Consider the following 26,585-nt stretch of genomic DNA (forward strand, 5'->3'; position numbering starts at 1 on the left):
TGAGTCACCTGAGATAGGTCCTTTTATAGAGAGGCTGTCATCAATTAAAGTGTCATCAAATATTCAAACTAGGCAAAGTAACATACCAGGGCTCCATCACCCACAACCCATAGTTCCTACCTATGATCTACAGGATCTCTAACTCTAGCTTAAATTACTTTTTCTTCCTCCCTGGACTACCTACCAACTACTACTGCGCAGTCTACCCCTTCCCCTGCCCAATCTACTACTACCCTTCCCTTGGGTTTGCTAAGTCCAGCAATGGCTCCTAGCCCCAGAATGGGGCTTCTCCAAGACAAGCAGGCTGGGATGGGTTTGGGAACACATATCTATCCCTCTACCTGTGCCTCAATTTCTCCAGAACTCCCCATTCAATAGTGGCCTGGTAATACGGACTTCCTCTCCTCTCACACCTCGAAGCTTCTGCCTTAGCTGTGCTGACCTGAGCCACCACTGTTAGTAACTCCTCGTGATGGTCTCCTCTCCCTTCCCTAGTGGTACCCAAGCCTTTCCTGGAGGCACCTGATCTCAGTGTAAGCCTCCAAGCGCCAATCTGCTGCTCGCAGAAAGCACCTGGCAGCACAGACCAGCTGCAGTGCAAGCCCTGCTCCGGGCACTGCCTCCTTCCTTTTCCAGACAGCTTCTGTGAATGGGAATACTGTTTGTCCCTTAGAAGGTTTACTCTGGAGGACCGAGTGATTGATGGACAGGTGGATGGATGCAGGCAGCTCCACCTGTCCATAAGCAACCAGAAACACCCGCATCAAATCAAGTCTTCCCATTCAAGAGCCAGGCCTAGAAATAGCTCCCAAGAGACCCCCACAGCACTAGCAGCATAAACAAAACCTTGATGCGCCCCCACCCAGTCCAAACCTGGGCTGGGAAGGAAGGAATCAGACTGCAAACCAGCATTCTATACAGAAGTCGGTCTCACCCAGTGAGGGCAGTCTCTCGGCAGCTGTGTACACCATATGCTTGCACGTCAATGTATACAGGCATTTGCACATGGCTTTTGTCTGGGAATTTTCTACTTCTATTATGTCTGACTGGCCAGAGAAAGGTATGGAGAGGAGGGTGGGTCATGGATATAGCTCTGGAAGGTGTTTGTCACGGTGACTAGCCACAGAGGGAGTCAAGGCAAGAGTGTGAGATGCAGAAAGGCTCGTTCATCTCCTCGTCCCCCACGCGGGAGGTTTGTATCCCTCCAGAGACGATCTTCCTAGGCAGGTGCTGTGGGATAACTCTGGTTGAGGTCTCTGACCAGGAGACCCGAGGATCAAACAGTATGCCCCACACTCCGCCACTGTCTATGCTCCCATTCTGGGGTATGGACAAAAGCATGAAATGGTTGCGACAGGGATGAAGAAAGGGAAGAGAGCACGGAGGAGGAGGACGACTTCAGAGGGATAGCCACACAAACCCCACACTCTGCCCACCATACACAGAAGAGATACACTTCATCCATGCCATGCATCTGTGCATGCACATGTGTACACACACACACACACACACGAATGCATACACATACAAATGCACACACACACACACAAATGCACACCCTCCACCCCCTGAGCATTATCTCCAACCAGGCCACAGAGAAGGCAGCAAACACAGGCAAGGCCAGTGTCGGCAGGCATGAAGCCCTGGGCAGAATCCTTAAAGGTAAAGGATCATGAAAAAGAAGATTGGGATAGTTGGATGGAGAGGAGAGGCCACCTCAAGTCAGCCTGGCAGTGCACTCTATGTGGTTAGCAGGCTGAGTAGAAACGCCCAATCAAGGCAAGCAGAGAGGCGGCTCATATACTGGCTAAGAGGTGGGGGACAGGGTTCAGGAGAGGTCGGGAGGAGAGCAGCAGAGGTGAGGGGACAGAGGAAGAGCCAGGAGGCCAGCAGGGAGGATCCCTTGGAAGTTGGAGGCTGGCCACTGAGGAACCAACAGCAAGGGCTGCATCCTCTGCAGTCAGTAGAAAGGCAGGTCCAGGTGCCCATGCCCTGGGCACCAGGGCTGCTGACTGCTCATCTGGTTGTCTTTGGGCAATGTTTGGAGGTGCCTTTTCCTAAAGTATTTCTCTGAGAGAGGGGGGTGGGGCAGGCAGAGACATTTTTTCTGCTGGACATGAAGCTTGGTGGTAGAATGTTTATCTAGCAAGCACAAGGCTCTGGGTTGAACCCCAGCACCAGAAGCCAGATGGTGGTGGTATAGGCCTTTAATCCCAGCACTTGGGAGGCAGAGGCAGTTGGAGCTCTGTGAGTTCAAGGCCAGCCTGGTCTATATATCAAGTTCCAGAACAGCCAAGACTACACAAAGAAACCCTGTCTTGAAAAACAAAACAAAACAAAACAAAACAAAAACAAAACAAAAAAGAAACCCAAGCAAACAAAAAACCAAAAACAAGCCAACAAAAAGACCAACTGAAAAAAAAAAAAGAGAAAAAACAAGAAAAGGAAAACAGTTTTGCTGCTCTCTGCAGGGTAGGTTTTAGTAATGAATGTTCAAAGTTCCACAGTCTACGGCATCCTAGTGGTATTCTTATATTGTTTGCAACTATCCATGAAAGGCCTGTCTGGCAAGTGACATTCAGGACTCTGGCCTGGACACCAGGGAGAAGGCAGAAGACTTCTCCCCACCCTGACTGCTGCCTAGATTTGAGAAGATGGTCTTGATTAGGCAAGAAGAAGAAAGGTTCAGAGGTAACAGGGATCCTGGGTCTTTAAGGGAATGGCTTAGGATCCAGGCTCTGACAGTTTGTCTGCCTTCCCCTGTGAGGTCCCCTATGCCCAGTGTTCACCAAGACACAAAGGAAGGCCACCAAGAGGCTGGGCTTCTCTGGCATCCCTAAGTGTGCTTGCCAGGATTCTGAGAGTGCCCTGTCCTCTGTGGGAATGGGTGAATTAACTAACCCTCTCTCACACAGGAACTACTGCTACTGTCCATAGAGGTGGTCAAGATGGACCAAAGGGCAGCCGGGAGAGTGGGCGAGGCCGAGGGTGAGCTCACCTTCTGCGCACCGAGAAGGCGTGGCAGTGACATGAAACATTAGGTCACATGGCCTTCCCCTCCGGCCTTATCGTGCCTACACATCTGCACAGAGAAGGAGAAGAGGTTGAGGAGAGAGTAGAGCAGTACAGAGAAAACTCAAACAGCAGCAGCAGACGGAGAGCACAAGACAGAAGGGGAGTGAGCAGGAGGAGAGGAGCAGGCCAGAGGGAGGTGAGCAGACAGGGAAATGAGCAAGGGAGGTAGGGGTGGGGGCAGAGCCTCCCATCATGCACTTCTGACAGGTCACTGAGGTCATGAGGAACATATGGCAGGCCTAGGGACCAAAGCCATGGAGGTTTGTGGTCACAGCCAATGTGCTGCTTCTGGGAGGGACGCCTGCTGCCCCAGTTAAGCATGGTACTAAGTGACAATTTCCAGTTTCCCAGTGCCCACAGCAGGAACTGGGCTCTGGTGTATTACAGAACCATACAACCTGGCTTTACCCTCTGCCTCCCAGAGCCTTCTGGGACAGGATACCAGAAGCGGCCTCACTGCCATTCACATCCTCTCCCCTCCTCCCACAGGTCATGCTTATGTCTAAGAACAAAGTGTATAGTGGGGGATCCAGGCAGGATAGGGTTCAAGGGCTGGAGACTGACTTGTTAAATCATGCCTGAGGGGGCAGGGGTATGACCACTTTGCAAACTGGTAAGTGAAGAGAGGAAGTGTACCATAGCCCAGTGGAAGCCCCAGTACTTTTAAGACTGTTGTTTCCACAGGAGTGGGGCTGCGGCTTTTGGTCTCCTGCAGCCGGGACCCACTGATCTCTCACACACCCCACCCTTCTGCCTGGGCCATGCGGCTGGGGCATGAGGTTCCAGAGGACTGTCACTTTGCTATATGTTTTCAGTACTGAGAGTTGGTGAGAGACAGCAGAAATGCAGAGCTGGGGAGGAGGCAAACAAGACCTCTTTAGAAACACAGCTAACTACCCACAAGACCAGAACCAGGCCGTCCCTGCACTTGGATATGGAGGGATGGACGGAGGGAGGGGGCAGGAGGGCATGGCTGGGTTCTGGCATGAGGTGTGCTGGGCAGAGAAGGAGCAGGGGCCCGGGTACCTTCTGGGCTCCAGAGAAGGCATGGTAGAAGCTAGACACATAGGTCATAATGGCTTTCTCATCTGGCCGGGCAGTTCCGACGATGTCTATAGAGAGACAGAGAAAGAGTTGCAGTTAAGAGCTACCTCGTAAGCACACATCTCTCAAGGGGATGCAGAAGCTGGCACACTATGAAGTGACCTTGCCACTTGGTCTGTCCTGAATCTAGCCAGCCTTCAGAGTCAACTTCCAGTAACAGGAACTTGGGTCACAGAGGTATGGGTGATGTGATATCCCAGAGGGCTAGCAAAGACTACCTTACCTGGCAGTCCTCCTCCAATTACAACGTCAGTAGCATCAATAGAAGGGGTCAAAGGAAGGAGGAAGTGACCTATAGAGTTCACCACCCAAGTACATGCATGGGCACAGCCAACCCACCCTCAGTGGCCATTTTAAACTACGGGACTCTGGTCATGCACATGACAAGAGATATAATGGAATCACTGTCATGTTTGCTAGATGTGAAACTATTTTTGTTTTTGAAACAGTCTCATTTATAGAACCCAGGTTGGCCCCAGATTCACGATCCTCCTGTCTCAGCCTGAGTGCTGAGACTATAGGCACATGTCAGCACATCTGGTCCCTGGAAAGTATTTTAGTTACATGCAAAAATACCCGTTATCTTTAAGGCATGTACTTGGAAGGAGGTGGCAGTGACATGAGATTTGAGATTTAATACAGTCCAAGAAAGACAGCAAAAGGACACAGAGAAAAAAAAAGGTGTGATGGAATGTCAAAAACCCTTCTGGAATGAATGGTGGGTGTTAGACCAGCATATGCTTCTGTTCATGCTTGGAATCATCTTGAAGAAATTTTCAGATCTAAAGGGTTATCAGGGGGCAATCTTGGACAATTCCCCTGCCCCAACTAGACTCTCTTCAGCTCCTCTATGTGGGGCTAAGGCACTGTAAAAGGCACATGAGCATTAGGATCAAGAAGAGCCCAAGGGACAGTGGCCGTGGTGCCTGCTTCTTCCAAAGGCAAGGGCAGAGCAGGAAGGTCTACCTTCCCCTCTCCAAAAGATTGCTCTCTGCTGTTTGTGTGCTATCAGCCAGTGCCTCTTCCTCTGACCCACACGGAAGCCCTGGCAGGCAAGTGATCCAAGCTCTTTAAGCTGAGCTTGTCCAGGAAGACAGACCCACTCACTCCCTTCGTGCCTTGGCTGCTGGGGGGGCAGGGGGAGGGTGAGGTGTGGGCCGGTGAAGAAAGCCCTTACCTTCTGCATCCAGCATCTTTGGAATGTCCAGGTATCTCTCTGCCACATCAAAGGCTGTGTTCAGGTTTGTGAGTGGATCATCCTAAAGGAGAAAAGGACCAAGTGAGCGTGTGGAGAGTCAGGTCACAGGTCAGCCCAGTTGGGAAAGGATGGGGCAGGCAGGGTGTGTGTGTGTGTGTGTGTGTGTGTGTGTGTGTGTGTGTGTGTGTGTAGAGAGAGAGAGAGAGAGAGAGAGAGAGAGAGAGAGAAAGATATCCTACCAGCCCCCTCTCAGGCTCTGGGTAAGAAAGGTTGCCTTTAAGGCCTTTTTTAGGAGCCACTATTTAGAGGTTTGAAACATTCTCTTTCCCAATCATGCTTCAGTATGTCAGGGAAATGGGGTAAAAACAGGCCCGATGTTTGAGTTGGGATAGGAAAGAACTACTAAGAAGTGGGATTGAGAACCATCAGTTCCGGCAGGACACGTGGGTAGAGAACTCAGACTTAGTTTCCCCGCTCTGAACTCAATAGTTGGGATGTGTGCTCCTAGTTTGTAAAGATTGAGTGAGAAGTTGAAGGTGACCCACTGAGTATTCCCACGTGTTGGGTTATTCTAAGAAGCCGTGGCTTTCTTCATGCCTCTGTGATCTTCTCTAGAAAGCTAAAGGTGGCAAAGGATGTTGGGGACTCTGGGATCCCTGCAGCCTGGAGTGCATTTCAAACAAGGAGTTAGTGTGAAATGGAGTTAGGCACATTCTCAGCCCAGCAGGCCACACACCAGTCTCCTAAGGTGGTGCAGCTGCCATGGAGGACCGTATGGAGGGTCCTCCAAAAGTTACACTCCTGCATGAGGCTCAGGGATTATTGTGAAAGGGGGTGGGCGGGGTGGGGGCATTGTAAGAATCACAGGGTTTACTGTGAGACTGCAGCTCCTATAAATGCCAGAAGCTACTCCCGTGAAGCCTTGCCACCGTGTCTGCCTACACATGACCTGAACAACGGTGACACTGGTAGCCATGCTAACTCAGAAGGGGGAAAGCCTCAACCCTAGACAAAGAACTGCAGGCCACTTAGGAACACTGGGAGTTGGAGAGAGAGCCTTCCCAAGGGAAGAGCACGGCAAGCAGTTACCTAATACCACATACAAGTACCATACGGACTGAGCGGTTTATATTTATGTATTTAGGAACACACACCAGCAGCAGCAGCAGCAGTGACAACAATAATTAAGGAAAACAACAGCAATGGTAATTAAAGAAAAGGTGGCTATGATTTGAAAGAGAGCAAAAGGGAGGGGATGTTTCATGGGAGGATTCGGAGAAAGGAAGAGAGAAATGATGTAATTATATAATAACCTCAAAAAAGTATTTAAAAAGATTTAACATGGGATTCCCACTGGATCAGGATTCTGAGAGGTAAGCAAAGAATTGAAACTGAGGTGTCAGAGAGAGAGAGAGAGAGAGAGAGAGAGAGAGAGAGAATGAATATGGGAGGTATACACTGGAATCTCAGGGCAGCCTTGTTCACAGGTCAGAAAGTGGAAGCCAGGAGCTCTCCAATAGGCACGTGACATATGGGACATTCTGTGACATATGGGACATTCTCCCCCATACAAAGGCAGCTGAGCTGGTAGGCTGGGACTCACTTCTCCCCCAGAAGTTAGCTTGAGACCAGTGGCTCTAGCTTTGCACACAGGGCCAGGCCTCAGGCTCCTCTCCATTAGTGGAGGGTGGGGATGGCTAGAGGGTGGGAATCTCATTTTTTTCCCCTAAACTAGGGGCCCTACCACCACCAGTTGCCTCAGTAGGAGCCACCAGGGCTTTCCTGGTTCCTGATTAGCAAGAAGGCCCAGGACACAGGTGTGTCTGCTTGAGGGTACTGGTAGGCTAAACACTGCCCTCAGGTATCCTGGGGAAAGGGGAGGAAAGGAAGACCACCTGCCAAGAGGGCTATACACCAACAGGTTCCGTTTTCATTCCATTCCAAAACAGCATAGAGCTGGGAAGAGCTCGTGACCCTGGCTTCATGGTAGATAAACATTCAGGACAGACCTCACCAAGGTGTCTAGGCCAGTGCCCATTGACCAGCTCAAATACTTGGAACCACCATGAGTTTACAACAGCCCCACCTCCTCAGCCCGTGACATACAATTCTCATGCAAGAAAATCACCAAGTGAACTGACATCCAGATATAAATGAAGGTTATGTAATGCCACATGGCTTCAGTCCCAGATACCTGGGAGGTTGAGGGTCACTTGAGTCTAGGACTTGGAGACCAGCCTGACAACATAGTGAAACCCACCACTATTTCAAAAGCATAAATAAAATTGAGGGTCAACACAAGAGATCAAACCCACCGCAGTGCCTGTCTAGGAACAGGGACACAGGGACACAGGGGCAAAATGTCTCTTGGGATAAAAGACACTTTACATCATCAATTAAAACTGTTGCCTTATAAAATCAGAAATGATGGAAGGGAGAAATGTCACTTTGCATAGCATCGTTCAAACACTGCAATCTTGTACTGGTGGCTTTCTTGGTGGGCTGTGTATGTGCAAAGGGATCTGGGAAGTGCACACTGGGTAATGAATGGAAAAAGCATTTCCCGCTTGCTTCCGGGTGGGGCTCAGCCTAGCTGGCCCATAGGCCAACAACTCTCAGGCTAGACAACGGGCTCTCAGAAGTGGTCCTGTCCTATCGTCCCTCAGCTGGTCTCCACCCACTGGGGACCAGTCATCAAGCAAGAGAAGACGGCATGCGATCAAGTGAGCACAAGTACCTTTCGAAGCTTTCCATAGTCAATCAACTCGGGCCGGTGCCGGTGGATCAAGGCACAGAAACCAAGACCATCCTTCCAACTGTCCAGGGAGAGAGAGGTGGAGCATGACTTCTAATGTTTATTAAACAGTTCTTTGAAGCATGATTTAGAAGACAGGGATAGAAAGGGAGTTCTCTGCCTGCCACATTCCCAGGTATTGGGGTCGAGCTTTTTGAGTGGTTGGCAAATTGAGATGAATCCACCATACCCACCCAACCCCCTTGCTAAAGTCTTAGCCTGTTGGTCTAGAACCCTGGGCTTTCTGACACAGTCCTGGGGGTCTTCCCAGTGTCACAAATTCCAACAGAGGTGTGCCAGGCAGTAGTCAGGTTTAAGACACCACAGGGAGGGATGGCAGATTCAAAGGGACAGAACCTTCCCAAGAAGAACTATAAGCCCCCCCCCCCCAACTCTTCCAGCCAAGGGTAGGTCATGAGATGCCCTAAGGAGGCAGGCCAGCCTCCATGTGACCCCCTGGCTCCAGCACTCACCTGATGTGGAAGTTTTGGATGTTGACATTTTTATATGGGGCTGTCTTCCTCTGACACCACAGGAGCAACCCTTCTTTAGCTGATGTCTCTGTGAAAAAAAGGGTGGAGGGAGGAGGTCAGTGGGCTCACCCAGGGAAGGGAGGACACTGCTCAGATGAGGCCCTACAGGGACCTTAAGAGCTCAACTCCATCGCTACAAGAAGGGAAGAAGTCTAGGGTATCATATCTATTTGTTAGGCAAAGTTGGAAAAGTTATTTAAGAATTAAAAAAGCAAGCCACTTACACCATAGACTAAACTGTCCAGACACAGCAGCTTTCTGAGTAACCTGCCTCACTCCCTCCTATTCAAGAGATGACTTTAATATAAGGGGAGTTAGCAACTGGTGGCTTCTCCAAGCTGCAAGAGTCCATGAAACTTACATGACCAGAAGCCCCCTACAGGGTGAGCATGGAGAACCAGGAAGAAGGGATTCCTGTCCAGGTTCATCTGCAGTAAGGCTCCTTCCCATTACTGCACCGATCTGACTCTGATGCCCTGTCATTCTATGTGGATCGGGTGGGCATCAGTAAAGCCAAGCACCCAAGGGGGATGGTGAACTCCCAGCACCCAGGCTGCGGGCTGCCCTGCCTCTGTGTGTTCAGATCCTTGAACTGCAGGTGATATCCTTTACTAAAACGGGTTCCTGGGCGACCTCACATATTTAATTCATAAAATGGACTTAAAAACAATGCTAAAGGGGCTGGGGATTTAGCTCAGTGGTAGAGCGCTTACCTAGGAAGCGCAAGGCCCTGGGTTCGGTCCCCAGCTCCGAAAAAAAGAACCAAAAAAAAAAAAAAAAAAAAAAAAAACACAATGCTAAAGAATGAGTGCAAAGGTTATAATTATTCAAGTACAAGCAACCAATTATAAATCGACACAGGAGCCAGGTATGATACGGCACATCTTTGATCCCAGCACTCTAGAGGCAGAGGCAGGTAATCTCTGGGGGTTCAAGGGCAGCCTGGTCCACATAGCGGGTTCTAGGCCAGCCAGAGGTACACGGTGAGATCCTGCCTCTAAATAAATAATAATCTATCTGTGAGTCGTCATGGGGCTGGAGAGGCGACTCAGTGCCCTTGCAGAGGATCTGAACTGGGTTCCTAGCACCCATGTTAGAATAGCTCACAATTGCCTGTACACCAGCTCCAGGAGCCAATGCGTCTGGCCTCTGGAGGGCACCAGGACTCACCTGCATATAACCACACACAGACACATACGCATATGCATATTCATATAAAATTAAATCTTTACGGGACTGAAGAGATGCTCGGTGGTCAGGAGTACCTGTTGCTCTTCCAGGGCTCAAGTTTAGTGCCGGCACTCACACTGGGAGGCTGACAACGTAATTCCAGTGTCAGGAGACCCAATGCCCACTTCTGGACTCTGGGGCACAAGGCATGCGCACACAGAACACAGACATGCGCAGGTAAAAACACCCACACGCGTAGAAAATTAAAGCTGCATATTTTAAAAGCATCTTATCTCAATCTCATCGTTTAAAAAAGTGTTTTTTGAATGTATAGATCATGTACATAGGAAACCGTGAACGGTAAGTGATAAAAGCATAATTATCAGGCACAAAGTTTTAAAAAAAATAAATAAAATGGCTGGAGTAAGGAATACAGAGAGGGTGTATTCTCTCGTACCAGGGCAACCTGTGTACATCTGGAAGGTGGCCACCAGGGGGAGCAATGAGCACATCAGTGGACAAGGGCGCCCTCACTTTCCTAAGATTCCTCCTAACTCTCATCCTAGCCTTGGCCTTCTCAAAGCCAGGAATGCTGCTGGGCCAATACTTTGGAGGGTTATTTGAAATCATACGAGGGAGTTCCGGATGAGGCTGGAGAGAAAGACTGGGTAGGCAAGGCAGGGGGAGAAGTGAGAGTTTGAGAAGGGACAGAACAAAGCAGGAAACCCACCTTCCACAGAGATGTCTTGGATGGCAAAACGAAGGATGATGGTCCAGATCATGCCCAGGGTCATCTTCACATTCCCGTCCACAATTTCTACAGAAACATGCAGGACATGTTAGGTGGGCCATAGCAAGACAGACACAGGTTCTCAGCAGTCCCACGTCACATCACAAACCGCCCACTTGCGGGAGGGAAAACAATGAACAAGTGACTCTCTTGAGACAGTGTGTTCTTCAGAAAGGATGCTGTTCTACACCCTGAACCACAGTCACCCGCCTGAGGGGACAGATTTCTAAGCCCTCACAAAGGTGGTGGTGGTGGTGGGGGGGCAATGAACTGGGGGTCTGTGGACAATCACGGCTCTCAAAATAGCCACTCCTGCAGGGAGCCTGGGGAACAGAAAGCTACACACGTCCATTTTAAGAGGCGCCATTTTAACCAACCCTCTGATTGGTCAACCTCCAGATGCCCTAAGTTTTAAAATAGATTTTTGTTTTAAAATGCATTCAAGATGGCAGCTCAGAAACCCTGCTATATTTAGTGCTTGCACTTTTCAGACCTTAGATGCTACAAATTTTATCATATTTTCCTTCTTCTCCCTCCCTCTCTCCCTCTCTCTTTCTTTCATTCTATGTATTTTTTTTCTTAGTTTCTAGGCTTGGTTTCAAGAATAAATATATAGATCAAGGCTAGAGAGATGGCTCAGGAGTTAAGAGCAGGGGCTGGAGAGATGGCTCAGTGTTTAAGATCACTGACTGCTCTTCCAGAGGTCCTGAGTTCAAATCCCAGCAACCACGTGGTGGCTCACAACCATCTCTAATGTGATCTGCTGCCCTTTTCTGGTGTGCCTGAAGACAGCTATGGTGTACTCATATAAATAAATAACCCCTTTTAAAAAAAAAGAGTTAAGAGCAGCAGCTGCTTTTCTAGAGGACCCAGGTTTGATTCCCAGCATCCTCATGTGTCAGCTCACAACTGTCTCTAATTCCAGTTGCAGGGGCTCCAACGCCCTCTTCTGGCCTTTGCAGGCAAGCACATAGCATTTGTATAGGCAAACACATACGAAATAAAAGTAAATATATCTTAACACAAATGAAAACTATAATTTAGCCTAAACCACAGAGCTGTTTTGGTCGTGTGGGCTGAAAGGTGAGGTTCAGCTGAGGCTCCTTAATCCAAACCAGTTTGCAGAACTAGACAGTAAGCTCCTCTCAGTGAAAGGCAAAGTCTCCACTGGATATCTTGCTTATTGCTCTCCGCAATACTACTGCGTTGGGTCTGCACTGGTGTGCTGAGTAAAGGAACACCAGTGATTGCTTGGGACACAAGGCATGTTGTAACTTGCTAACAGAGCCACAGATAGTCATGGGCCACAGGCCCATGTTAGAGTCCCAGAGAGCTGTGGTAGCAGGCAACTGTTTCCCCTTCAGTACAGTCAGCCAGAGCTCTGCAGGAAATACTAGAGGGAAGGCATTGGATCAGTATGTAAAGCTGGGGTGGGTGGGGTCATGTACCCAGGCTGACCTGTTGCTCCTCCTACTTTCATCTCCCATAGGCTGGGATTACAGGTGTGTGTTGCCGAGCCCCACCTCATAATGACCTTTTTTTTTAAAAAAAAAAAAAATGTGCTTTATCTACAACAGCTGTTCTGAACGCATAGGTCTTGACCCCTTTGGGGGTCAGACGATTCTTTCACAGGGGTCACACATCAGACATCCTGCATATCAGACATTTACAATTCATATCAGTAGCAAAAGTACAGCTATACGTGGCAGTGGTGATAATTTTATGGTTAGGGGGTCAACCACAACCTGAGGAACTGTATTAAAGGGTTGCCATTAGAAACCATTGATCTACAGCCTCCAGTACTTTAACATCTGTACCACCACAAAGGTTTAAACTGATATGCACAGAGTCTGAGCTCTCATCGGTCAACAGGTGAGAGACATGAATAAATACAGAACATGAAGTCAGGTATCATTTTCCCCAGACGTTACATTAGGTAACTTTAAACGCAAATTTAAACACACACGTTAGCACACCTCGGCTAAAAGCATAATTTGGCTTTAAAAAAAAAAAAAAGAAAACTCGCTGAAAAAGCTGGCAACAGGGACCAAGCATCCCAAAGCTGGTCAGTTCTGGCAGTGAAATTCTATCTCTGTCCCTGGCCAAAGACCTGCAGTACTGAGTAAAGTTTCTGTATAAATAACCTGTTGTTCAGTTATTTATCATGGAAACTATGTTCAAAGGACAGAGTGACTTAAATCCCCTGAGCCCCACCACCTTTCTCTTCTTCTCAAAGCCAGGGCTTTCCACTCCACCCAGAGGCTAGCGGCCAGCAAGGCCTTTTGGAGCTAGTAGAGCCTCTAGGGTCCCTCCTTCTGTCCTCTCTGGCATCTTCATTGTTCCCTCTCCCAGAATATCTACATGGCTTGTCGCTCCCTCCCCTCAGGACGCTCCCTCCCCTCAGGACGTCTCACTGCAGCCTTCCTTGACCACCCACTTAACCCTTCACTGTTCTCTACCTGAAATCTGTGGGAGCTTCCTGTTGTCTTCTGGATAGACAAGGGTTGGGACTTGTCCTGTCTTGCATCATTACTCAGAGACCAGGGCAGACCTAGCGCTGAGCAAGGCAAGGCCTCCATGAATGAATGAACGAATGAATGAACGAACGAACGAACGAACGAACGAACAAACAAAGGAATGAGGCATGAATCATGATAGGCAGAGGCACGAAGGCCTGTCATTGGCCCTCGAGGACTTATCAGTGCTCAGTCACTCCCAAGGCAGGCCCACGTGACAGAGCTCAGCTGTGCTCAAATAGATATTAACAGAACCATTCAAAGTTGCATTCCTGGGGTTTTAATGACTGGGCAGGGGGAGGGGGGTCCTTACAATGAAATTTTATGGACAGCATTCTGACTCTAGGGGGAAATCTTAAGCTTATGGAAGTGATAACATTGAAGTTCAGCCTTTCTAGAATGGATGTTCTCTTCCAGTCTGCCTGGCTCCATGAGGGCTGAACACAGTGCACTCCCACAGGGACCTTTCAAGTATGCGGGAGAGGTGGTTTCTTTTTTTGGAGTCCTAATAATTCCTCTCCCACTTCTCAGAACTTAGTGGATTCTAAGTCATAGCGAAGAGGCCAGCGAAGAGGAAGGACAGTGGGGTTTGTTCAGAATTTCTCACTGCCTCAGCCCTGCTAGTCTCATATGACCCTGGAAGCTCACAGACCAGGGAAACTCCAGCTCACAGGTAGCCTGACTACAAGGGCTGCTCAGAAGAATGAGGCCCATTGCCATTCCGGGTCCATGGTGAGTTAAACTCTGAGCTAAACTCTGCTCATATCCTGCTGGCTCAGACTCTGTTTCTCTTCCCCACTCCCAGGAATGCAATCGCGTGCCCACATTCAAGGACCAAAATGACCCCATGTAATGTGAAAGGTGTGGAACCTCAGGGGCCACAAGCCTCCAGGCCAACGCTCAGGCTTCTGCACCCACTCGCCCCCATCCTGACAGATCTGAACTGTAGGGATGGCCCCAAGCTCTTGGCACCCAAACATCAAGCTTCCTCTCAAAATCTCAAAATTTAAAAGTCCTGCTTGGGTCCCCTCCCCCCTGGTTAAATCACAAGCCCTCACCCAACCAAGTCTCCACTTCACGAGATCTAGATGTCCCAGACACAAGTGTCATAGAAGAAATCTCCCTGCTTCTGATGTGAACCTGCTCCATCTAGACACCCCAGGGACAAGGCAGGCCCACAGGAGCATGGCTTCTATTCCATAAGGTCTGGCAATCTCTCCAGGCCTGGTCCACACATGGGGTCTGTCTGCCAGGCCTGGTCAGTCAGTGTTAGTGCTGGAGTGGAGGGATATCCTGCCAGGGTCTGCTCCCCACATGTAGTCCTTGGTAGTCCCCAAGGTCTTCCCCTTCCCTTCTAGGTCTGCCCCCATGGCACTGAAGCGCTGTCTCATAGAAAGCAAATCCCCAGGGTGTGTTCAACTGGTTTCCCAAGCACCTCAGAGCATCCCGGGTTTGGACTGAACCCAGAAGTCTCAGCCTGTCTACTATAACGACTGAAGAAGACAGCTAAAATCTCACTTTATAACAAGGTTAAAGGGACCAGAAGGTACCGGATCAGCACAGCAGTGGGGCACAGGGACCCACATGGCCTGGCAGAGGCTGAGCAGTGTCAGGGGGCCATAGTGTGTCAGGGGGCACAGTGGAGCATGTCAGAATAGGAAGAGGGCTAGAACTCGGCCCTGGAGCCTGAACCCCAGGCCTGGGCCTGACTCTGCTGTGCAGGTGTGGAATAGTTCAGAACGACCTGACATTCTCCCTCTCTGGCAATTGTTCTTCACCCTAAAACTCAGTCTGTCAAACTCACTTCACCAGCCTGTCCCGATGAGGTCATCCTCCTGTTGGGTCAGGCTCAGGCTAGCCCAAGACACTTATCCATCTTCCACCTCCTCCCTTCCCCTTTGGTGGTCCTTCGCCAATTTTTCTTTCTAAAATTCTTGCCTTTTGGGGCTTCTTTTTAAAACCTGCCAAAATAGTCCCACACTTTCACGTACAACAGTCAATCAGAGCTATGTGAGCCTGCCCTTCTTCGAAGGAAAAGGCTCTCTCAATTCACTGCAGTCCCCACCTATCGCTACTGTTTCCCCAAGACCATTTCCCACACTCTCTCCTTCCCTCCTACCCTAGTGGAGACCTGAACTGGTGCCAGACCATTGAGTGGCATTTTTCTTGGCTTCCTCTGCCAGAAAAAATTGTCCAAGGTTTCAATCCCTCCTGGTAGAACACAATGTTCTTTTTATTCTTATTAAGAGGCAAAAAATGTTTTTCCAGCCACAAAGTTGAGTACCTACCACACACACGTGCTTTGAACTACACCGATTATTATCAGCTACCTATGGCCACGGGGTGGAAAGAACATAGCCTCCGCCCTTGAGATGGTCAGGGCTGCAAGAGTGCCAGGATCCAGGTGTCTGACACCTTAAGCACCCACCCAGACAGGTAAGGCCAGGGGTCAGCCAACTTTCCCAATAAAGGGCCCGACAGGAAATCGTTTTTTGGCTTTGCTCTCCATGTGGTCTCTATAGCAACTACTGAGCTTCGCTGCTGACCCCCAAAGCTGCACCAGATGACAGACAGGCCAACGAGCAGATGTGGCTGTGCATTAAGACCTTTGTCAACGAGACAACGCCACACACACTACAGTTTGCTGCCCCTGTCTTAAAGCCCACGGATGAGCATAAAACCCCTCCATGTTGGAAGCAAAAGGACTTTTCACTTTACCCACAAGTAATCTGCTCTCCCAGATTTAGGGGAGCAATTTCCCCCCAGGTGCATTTCTCCAATGTCATACTTGGACTGGACTGGGGTTCTGTGTTGACCACTCACAGAAGATAGGACCCAAGCAAGTCACATGACATAGTTTCCTACAGTGGGGGTGAGCAGTGGAGATGCTCCACCCTGGGGGGTTGCTGGCTAAAGCATTTCAGCATGGCTTTCCTCACAACCAAGTGAGTTAAGATGGCACCACTCAATCCCTGACATCCCCCAGCAGGAGCCCAGTGACCGCATGCTGTGTCCACAGGTCACGCCATCAGAGGGCCTGGTTAGAATATTCTAGCCTCAACTTCAGAGCCAGCACTGCAGACGCCAGGAGCCTGGCTACCTTCTTTTAACTGTGAGGAACATGTCGACAATGGCTTCAGCAGCTTTTTGTTCAAAAAACAAAAAAAACAAAGACAGTTCGAGGTGATGGGAAAGGAGCCAGGGAACTGTGGTGCTGGAAGAAGCTATTTAAAATTCGGCTTTGGCTCTCCCCAAAAGGTGGTGGTGGGCGCGCACACCTTTAACCCCAGCACTCAGAAAGAACAGAAACAGGCAGATCTCTGTGTGTTTAAGGTCAGCTTGATTCACAGAGTGAGTTCCAGGATAGCCAGGGCTACATAATGAGACCCTGCCTCAAAAATAAATGAATGAATGAATGAATGAATGAATGAGTGAATGAATAAAGCAAGCTACTTCAGGGGGGTGTGTAACAGGGGAGGTGCCCAGCACTCCACATGCAATTGCACATCATAAAGACTTTAGTGAGAGAATGGGCAAGGGCTGAGTTCTGGTATGGCTGAACCATGGAGGCGGTGGGGTACCTGTTTCCAAGGCCACGTGAACCCAGGAGTCAGGGGAGAGAGGGCCAAGGAAGCAGTGACCACAGCGTATTAGCCTCACCTTCAGCTCCAATGGACACCAGCTTGACCCCTTTGCTGGCTATGAAATCCAGGGCCTTGTTGACGTTGGAGATCTTGTGCACTCGCATCTTGCCTCTCTCTGGCTTGGCCAAACGCTCACCTGGTGAAGAGGAAGGAAAATGAAGGTGAGTGCAAGCGTCCTGGAGCCCGGGTGATCCACAGTCCCCCTCACCTGAAGCGCTTCTTAAATGGGCACATGCATGATGTCCCTGTCGGGTATTTGGAGTTGGCGTCCAGGCAGGGAGTCAGAGAGAAGTAGGGTCTACCTGGATTCTTCATCTTCCATATCCCAGAGACAAGCCTGTGTGTGTCGCTCAGAATTTATATCTTCAAGATATGTGTGTGTGTGTGTGTGTGTGTGTGTGTGTGTGTGTGTGTGTGTGTGTACTCATGCATGCTTGAGGCCAGAAGAAGGGCCCTGGGTCCCATGGAACTGGAGTGACAGGGAATTGTGAGCCACCCACTGTGGATATTTGGTACCAAGCCCGGGTCCTCTGGAAGAGCAGCCAGCCTCTTAACCACTGAGCATTCTCTAGCCCCAGCATTTATTATGATGTTACTAACAGATGCCAGAAACGGGCCAGGTGCTCGGAATATGAGAATAAACAAGTTTCCTGGCTTTTATGTAACTGTAGTCCAGTAGGAAAGAAGGTACTAAATTAAAAGTAAACAAACATGCACAACGGGCAAATATCAAGAAGGAACTGTGTCCTTCTAAGGAGGAGGAGGAAGGAGAGAGCCCAGAGCCCGGAGCCTCAGCTCCGCTCCAGGGCCACAACCTACCCTTCTCCATAGAAGGACACCTCTGCTCCTCAAGCTTCAAGGTCAGGAGACTAAAAGAATAATATGGGGGGGGGGGTGTTGCCTAATGTTCCACTAAAGGCACTTTACCCTCCAGAACAGACACTGTCTAGGGACCTATTGATGAAATGACACCTCCAAAAGGACACATGAAACAGATGTATGGAAGCATGAGTAGACGTGTACCAGGGGAGTCCAAGCGTGCTATAATCAAAGCTTAATGAGCGAGGCAGAAAACCAGGATGCAACAGAGGCAAAGCCAGACAGATAGGCCAAGGGCACATGAACGGACTAGAGGCACTCATGTTATAGTCTGGCAAAGAATTGGTCAATGTTGAGGGTGACCTGAAACTCTGTGGGAAGCTGCATTTAAGGGGAATGGGCTAATTGGATGAGTAATGAAATAGCATCCATCACACTCAGGCTGCGGCGTAGTTACCGGCAGGTGCTCTTAGCAAGGTTTACAGTGAGAATCAAGGGCGAAGAGCAGCACGGAACAATCTGGAAACCCTGAAACCTCGCCTGAAAAAGAGCAAGCGAAGCTAAAAGCTGTGAACAGGCAGGGTGTGTCTGTTGGAGATCAGTGGCATGGAGAAGCCCCAGACAGTATTAACAAGATCCAGGAGTTTCTTTCTTAATGGCCTTCCCCAGCTAGTCCTCTCTCCACAGTGTGGGACCTAACGACTTGTGACTGATAGAAATCTTTTGAACGCTACTGACTTAGCAGACTATTAGCTCCCATCAAAGCTTAGAATGTCATCAGATAGCATCTTGGGCCTAATAGAGAAGCCTGCCCCATCCTGTTGTAACTGTCTGTCTGATGCAGCCACCAACATATTTTAAAATTGTCTTGATTTATGACTTTCTTTGTTCCGTACAACTACAAAAACTTCATGATCCATGTTGCAATGTAGAATTTAGGGAAACCTAAATCTGTGTTTCTGGGTCACTCAAAACAACCCCAGAATAAACTATCCCTTATTCTCTTGGAAAACAAAACAAAACAAAACAAAACAAAACGCCAAGCACTTTACACTGGGTTAGGAAGAAAATGTCTGGAAATAAGGATGGCTTTGGCATCTAAAGAACTGGCCAAACCCCACCCATCACAGGCTCCATAATATAAAACTGTAAACTCGTTCAAAAGACTTTCCTTCCCTCCAGGAGAGGGCAGTGAGGGAGGGAGATGAATCAGAACAAAGTACTCAGGCATGTGCATATATAATGAAACCTATTACCTTATACGGTGACTAAAAATTAGTAATAACACAAAAGTAAGACCTAAGGAAAAAAGTTTTCCTTTAGAAGGGAGAGCTCCAGGAAGCATTCTCCTATGTCCAGCATCCAGGCATTCAGAGGCCACTGCAATGTGGGACAGAGGGATGTGCAGAAAGCTTGGCTTCATCCCTATGATGCTAGTTTTGCAGGTGTGCAAAATTCAAGAGTTACAGAGCCATGGCAGTGTCTATCCAGATTTCAAAGGAAGGCCTGGAAGGCCAGGAAATTTATAACATGGTTGAATTACCTACAAAGAGCTCTGTTGGAGTGAAGCCTGCGCTGTAATGGAAACCCCACGGATGCTGAAGATGCTGGGAATATGGAATGTCTGCTAATGAAAGCCTAGGGCAGTAGATGCAACCAACACAAGAGAAAAACCACGAGGAAGGAAGGGCTACCCAAGCCCACTGCGTTCACACGTACCACCATGCCTCCCCAAGATTGGACATGGTTGTGCAGGCTGCAATCTCCACCGTTCTGAGTTCTGGTCTTATTTCGGTACTATTCTTCCTTCCTATGCCCCCAGCCCTCTCATTAGTACCACAGTAAGTTAGAGGTATTTACTGAAGCGGTTCGCAACTAAGGAATCGCCTTGAGTCTCAGTGGGGACTCTGGGCTTAGATTTCTGAACAATGTTGGAATTATTAAGTCCATGAGGACTCATGGAGATAAATTGAATGTAGTCTTTTGGGGTTCAGGGGTGGAACGTTCTGATTTAAAGTGATGTGTTCAGGTGTCAAGCTGACAAGAGGCAGACGGTGACGCTCACTCAGTCTTAAGTGTTGACCTGAATGGATTAAGAGATGCCAAGATTAGTCAAGTACACGCCTGGATGTTCTCAGAGATAATTACATCATTAGGGATCTGACCCAATCAACAGGATGATGCCTTGACGGCTCCATAACATGATGGCTTCATTAAAAGGCGGTGAAAGCAGAAGGCGGGGCTTTGGGAGAAAGAATACCACTGGGCTCTGGCCTCTTCACGAACTCTTTTCTTGGCCTCTTGCTATCGTGATGCCCACTGACCTGCTCTGCCACATCCTCTCTGCCACAACATGCTGACACGTGTGAAGCCATGAGCCAAAATAAATAATCCCTCCCCTTAAAAAAAAATCCCAAATGGTTATGCTTTCCATTGTGTATATTTTGCTCTGCTCAGGTTTCACTTTAAAGGAAATATGAAAAGCTGTTTTTAAAGAAATGAGGCTGTCAGAAGTCACACAAACAGGAACGGGACAGCCTGTCATCTGGGGAGACGGGAGAGCCTCCCAGTATGGCAGAGGGCCCGAGGTCTGCTACCTTTTTGGGAAGAGTTAGTTGGAAAGAAAGCAGGTGCCAGCTCTCAAATGATCCTAAGGGCTCTGCAAAGGAATGTGGACCCAGGCTGGAAGCCCTGGGGAGGCACAAAAGCCTTCCCATCGAGGGAACAACTTGACCATATTTGGGCTGTCAGAGGATCTTATGCCTGGGGCAGCTTCACAAAGCAAGACTGCAGGGAGGAGGAGACAGGGAGGAGACAGAACCTAAGGCCTTCCTGGTTTCCTCTAGGTGGGTGTCACCAGAGGTCCACAGGATAAAAGGCTAAATAAAAGGGGATCCTTAAAGAAGGAAAGAAGGCAAGGAATGCAAATGTCATGTAGGAAAGAAAGGTGGAGACAGAGCAGTCTGCCATCCCAGGTTTGGTTTAAGATGATAGGATGATGTCTGCAGCAAAAATAGAGGCCTGCACACCCAAGAGGACACACAATGCTATGGTTTGCATATGGTTTGTCCCCTAGTGGTTCAGGTCCTGGAAGCTTGGCTGGTCCCAGCATGGTGACACTCCAAGTGGAGTTGGGCTGATAAGGTCATTAGGGTAATCCCTCCAAGGAATGAAAGTAAGTGGTGTTACTTTATTGTCATGATGTTACTTAATTAAAAGTGGTCTTAATTAATTCTTTTTTTGTATTTATTTTATTATATGAATGTTTTGCCTGCATATAAGCAAATGCACCATGCATGTGCCTGGTGCCCAAGGAGGCCAGTGTGAGCATGGACAGAATACAACCAATGCTAGGACAGAAAGAACCCAGAGGGTACCACCCGGTCCCTCTCACCTGAGATGACCTCCAGGAGCAGCATGAGCTTCAGGCCATCTCGGAAGTCCTCTTCAATGTTCTCAATCTGGGTCCCTGCTTTGCGCAGGTGGGAGTTGCACCAGGCCGTGAAGGTCTATTACAAAGGGAAGAAAAGCAGATGGTTCAGTCTCCTCATGAGCCACACTGTCTCTGAGGCACTCACCACAGGCCTCAGTGGCTTCCAGGACCCCCACACCACACCTTAACAGTTGTTCTGGGAAAGGCCTTCAACAGGCTTGGGCCATCTTCATCATACAAGCCACACGAAGAGACCAGAGAGGATGGCCACCCACTCAGCAGAATCTAGAGAAACTCTCAGTGTGGTTGTTCCCTGCAGTCACATTAACTTTATCCTCTGCTCCTAGTTTTATATATATATCTGTTCCATCATCTGCTGGGTCCAGTATTTACTCAAAATCTGCATCCAGGACAGCTCCAGGGCAGCTCCCCACAGGCGATCCGGTCTACTCTTACAGATGCTTCAGTGGGGCCTGCACCTTCCTAGCTGCAGATATTCTCACAGATCCTGGACATCAGCGAAGCAGCCAGATCCCAGGACTTGGCCAGCATCCCAGTTTTCTTAGGGCCCCCAAAGACATTGTCACCCCCAGTCATCAGGAAGTAGTCTAAAGAACACCTCACTCTAAAGACCTCCGTCTGAAGACAACCTCACTCCTGTCCCACCATTACCCCCTTCTAGCTCCTCATTTTTTAATTAAACAGGAAGGGAGAAATGTTAGCTTACAGGTGCTTCCCAGGGACCTAGCAACGGTTTACATTGTCACCTGCTGTCATTACCTGCCCCTGCCAGGCATGGGTGAGGTATAAAAGGAGTGCTCATCACCCAGTTCACTTTTTCTTTCTCTGTTCCCAGCCAGTATCTCTCTCTCTCTCTCTCTCTCTCTCTCTCTCTCTCTCTCTCTCTCTCTCTCTCTCTCTCCCCCTCCCTCCCTCCCTCCCTCCCTCCCCTCTCCTTCCCTCCCTCCCTCTCTCTGTCCTTCTCTGCCCCCCTTCTCTGCCTTCGTGGCTCTGCTCCCATCTGTCTGCCTCTACCCCTTCCCCCCTTCCTCATTCCCCCATATACTAGGTATGTTGCATGGCGTGATTTCTCAGGAGGGCATCTAGGCATGGGTCCACCAGGTGCCCCCTACCCCCGCCGAGTTACATTTCAAAGGATGTGTGAATCCTTAGAGTAAGTAGAGTACAGTTTCTACACAATCTCTCCCAACTGTCGCCTGTCCATACTTCACTTTGGGCCAGAGCCACCACACTGCACATTCACAGGGGCCGGGGATGGGAGTGTCTTATTCCATGATTAACATCTCCTATCTCCCAACACCTAGTTCTTAAGCCTCTTCCAGGCCCATCTTCCAACGTTTAGTCCCTTCCACCCTCAGCCAAAGGCTTCCTCCCCAAGGCTTCCAGGGAAACTGGCCAGTGCCAGCAATGGGAAGACAAAGTTCCTGATGGGAGTTGCCCAGCTGAGGGCTGTGAGTTCTTGTTTATTAACCTGGTCTCTAAGAGGGGGGAGGAGCTGAGGGAGGAAGAGGCTGTTGTAAGAAGACACTGGCTTGTGAAAGAGGGGAGCGCTGTAGAAAGCAGCTAGCCCATATCCTGGGGAAGCCGCAAGGGCCAAAACAACACCTGGGTTTGTTCAGGTCTCCAGGACAAAGCTCTGGGACCAATAAGCCTTTCAAGGAAGAGTCAATATAAAAGCCCTGGTCCCCAGAGCCCCACAGCTTAGTGCCCTGAACCCCTCCAAAGGATTAAAGTACCCTACAAGCAGTAGCCATAAAAAGCCCAGGCACAGGGGACATGGAGCAATACAATGTTAAGAACACACTCTTCTATGAACCAGATCTGAATCCACTGTTCTCCGAACTCCAATTCCCTCAGCAATAAAATGGGGATTGCAAGGCACTTTTCAAGTCCACAGGATTTAAAAACCGATTTACAAAGTGCCTGTCAGGTAGTAAGGGTGCCATTAACAGTAAGAAGGAAAAAGATACCCACCCACGCAGCAACAACAACAACAAAAAAAAAAACCCCACCACCACCAGCAGCAAAAACCATGACAAGGCTGGGAAGGGTGCTCCACTACAAGTGCTCTCTCTCTCTCTCTCTCTCTCTCTCTCCCCCCCTCTCCCCCTCTCTCCCTCTCTCCCCATCTCCCTCTCTCCAAAATCTCTCCCTGCCTCCAGTCACCAAGCTACCCAAGGCCCCGCCTTTCCAGGTGCTGCTTTGCTGCTCTGAGAGACCTTTGGGACTGGTGCTAATACTTAAAGAACAGACCTAGCAGACGGGTCAGTAAAGTCTTGACAGCAAACCTTTGCATCACAGCAGAGAAGCCACAGACCACCATGTACTGCGCAACTATGTTCTCCCTAGGTTGCAAGGTCCCCACAGAAAGACCATCTCTTTAGCAGTAGCCCGAGGACTCAGCAAGAAGGAAAAGCTAGCAGCCAAAGGGACACCCATTTCAGAAACTCCTGGCCCCACACAATACCCAACAGGGTGGGCAGTGCTACACTCAGAGGCCTAATGATCCAACTTCATAAAATAAAAAGGCGGGGCCTGCATCCCAGGGCCTTCCTTTACCTAAGGTTCCCTCACCCACAAGTCTTCACTCTCCTCCAGGAGCCTGTTTATCTCACAGTCTAGTAAGGAGACAGGGAGAGGGAGAAGGTGGTTGGCCCCTTCACAAGATCCACTGTGCTCTAGAAATGTGCTTGGAGGAGGGGTGTGTCACACACAGGGTCTCAGGAGCTATGCTTAGGCAAGGACCATACTTGAGACTTACTCCCACAACTGTGGCAGTGCCTTTGCTGTACCCCTCTAACCTGTACCCCCCACCCCGTGCACACATATACACACATACATGCACATGTCTGCTGTGCCCCTCTATACCTGTATCTCTCCCCCCTGTGCACACATATACATACATACATGCACATGTGTTCATGTGCATCCAACTGCCAGCCTCTGCAGATCTTGGACAGGGAGAGGAAAAATGGGTCCCCTCACCCCTCCCTGTCCTTGGTACCTAATGGTGGCGTGAAGGGAAGAATGCATCCACATAGCAGGGAATTTTAGGGGCACAAAGGATAGGAGTACATGGGTTGGCCAGTGAGAGAGACACATCTTGTCCCAACTCCTCCTAGGGCCTGGCTCTCAGTTTCCCGGCTTCTACCATGTTCTCATTTTGCCCTTAACAACTACCATGGCAACACGTCTCCTTTAATATACCTTGAGAACGCTCCTGGTTTTTGAGAATGTGTCTTTCCTGTCTCCTGGCTCAAAGGTGTCTATAATCACACAGCCTTCTTCATATACCTCAGTTTTTTATATACAATGGGGACAACAGTTAACTACCAGGCATGACTGAGGCAAAGCTTAAGTGAAATAATACTAAGTAGTAGTATTTGCTTATATTAATAATGGCCCTGAAATATGACTGTGTCTGAAATGGCCCCTGCTGTTATCACGACTGCCTCCATTGTTGTTTCTATTAAGATTTCCGAATGGTCACACCCAGCAGGGACTGGGGTAACATGATTATTCCCATGGCAGGAGTCAGGGGCTGAGTTTTAATGTCAGTGTCAGCCATAGCCTTGACCTTAGCGGAAGGAGGGCAGCAAACACAGGAAAGCCACAAGCTTCTGTGGCCTCCCTCCACAGAGCAGGAATTGCAGGACCACACAGGAGAGATGGTCACAAAGATACCCACAAAGACCCCACATCTATCACTGTGGGTGAGTGGCCTGTCACCACTCCAACTCAGGTATCCAACAGGCACATGAGAGTAACAACGCAGACACTGTGGACTGTTAATAGAAGGTCTGAGGAGAGTCCTCTTAAAACCCGGGGAGGAGGGCATGGTGGCACACACGTTTATTTAACCCTGGCACTTCAAGGAAGAGGCAGGTGGATCTCCATGAGCTCACAGCCAGCCTGATCTACATACCAGGACAGCTACATAGGGAGACCCTATCTCAAAACAAAAACACGAAGGGGGTACCTGAGCTGGGGGGGGGGGGTAGGGCTACTCTGTGGCTTCTGAGCAGCCCCATTGCCATGCCAGAGGGAGAAAGCTACGGTCTTCACAGTGCATATGATAAGCACACTCCATCAATGGCTTTGCGCTTGAAGAGATGTTTAAGTGTTGAGTCCAACATCCTCCTTTTAATATTGAGGGCACAGGATCAGAGAGGGTTAAGTACATTTCCTCGGGTCACTGACACCAACTCTAACTCCCTTACAACTTCTGCTTCCCAGAATGACATAGCTTTGCGGCTCAGGTAAGGGCGAGTAGGGTGCTTGAAGGGGTATAGAACCAAGGCTGAAACTTTCAGTGGTCACACAAGTGAGCCAAATTTCATGAAATTCCACTGAAAACCAGTGGCCGGAAAAATGAAAGCCACATGGGTTCTGGAAACCCCCACCAGTGTCAGCAGTGCTGGTAAGAGAGAGACGGCCTCTCTGGGTAGCATGGCAGTGAGATGTAAGAAAGGGGATAGTGGGTGACCCTCCAAAGGGAGGCAGACCAGAAAGAGATGGGCAGGGGGAACAGGATTCAGGAACTGGGTCTCTGACCAGCAGGAGACAAGGCCTGTCTGAGGAGGTCATCTCAACTTCCATAGTCAAAGAGGCAAGCCTGATTCGGCCCCAGGCAGAACAGGCAGCTGGTGGGAAATATGGATTCTGTGCAGCTGTACCCAAATGATCCTGTGCAAGTGACTTCACTTCTACAACTCTCCATGGCCATACATGGAAGATCCCGGTGACACAGATCCTAGGCAGCTGCTTTCAAGAGGATAAAGGACAGAGAGCTTCGGGAAAGATCGGAGCTCAGTGGACTGAGGGACCCAGAGCTGGACGTGTGGTATGTCACAGAACACAGTGTGAATGTGCTGAAGGGGTTCACACAGTCCCCTGGGCAGGGCTGAGTAAGGTTCTTTACAATGGTAATCCTACAAAAGCCCAGGCAGCTCCTGGAAGTGTTGATTAAGACCAGAACAATTGTTAGGCCACACCAAGGGTCACATGCTTCAGGACGCAAGCAGGGTATCTTGACCTTGATACTCCGGGATGTAAGGTCAGAATATCCTGCGGCTGGAGGAGTAGCACGATCTCAGAAATCAGACGTTTAGCACCATCATGGACCCTACCCACTAGATGTTAATAAGCCTATCTAAAACTGAGACAACCCCTCATCATGCCCTGTGGAGAATCTGGTCTTACAGAGGCAAACATACATGCCACAGTTGAAGTGACAGTAATTGTGCTTACTAAGCACGCACGTGCTTACTATGGGATGGACCCTCTTCTGAATGTTGTGTCTCACTGAACTCATTGGATCTTCACAGAGATGCCTCAACAAGAAAAGAAAAGGGCCAGAAACCTGGACTTCTATGTGGAACTGCTCAATCTTTAAATACTGCCAAAACTGAAAATACAATGCATGTTGGAAGGACCCGGTCTGCCTCCAAAAAATTACAGTCGGCAGCCAAATCTAAATTAAGGCTCA

The 26,585-nt window shown here is 49.2% G+C and overlaps 1 protein-coding gene across 3 annotated transcripts in view; it reads right to left on the minus strand.

Annotated features, from left to right (window-relative positions):
- The window catches only part of Actn1 (actinin, alpha 1), a 94,936-nt gene that overhangs the window by 21,270 nt on the left and 47,081 nt on the right, over positions 1–26,585 (minus strand). For all 3 annotated transcript variants that reach the window (NM_031005.4, XM_087554880.1, XM_087554882.1), the window contains 7 exon segments: positions 4,102–4,187; positions 5,357–5,438; positions 8,115–8,193; positions 8,645–8,732; positions 10,605–10,691; positions 16,841–16,960; positions 21,038–21,152. In NM_031005.4, coding sequence (NP_112267.1) covers positions 4,102–4,187; positions 5,357–5,438; positions 8,115–8,193; positions 8,645–8,732; positions 10,605–10,691; positions 16,841–16,960; positions 21,038–21,152 — 657 coding nt within the window.

Source organism: Rattus norvegicus, chromosome 6, assembly GCF_021556685.1.
Source record: "Rattus norvegicus strain SHRSP/BbbUtx chromosome 6, alternate assembly SHRSP_T2T, whole genome shotgun sequence".
Lineage (NCBI taxonomy): Eukaryota > Metazoa > Chordata > Mammalia > Rodentia > Muridae > Rattus > Rattus norvegicus.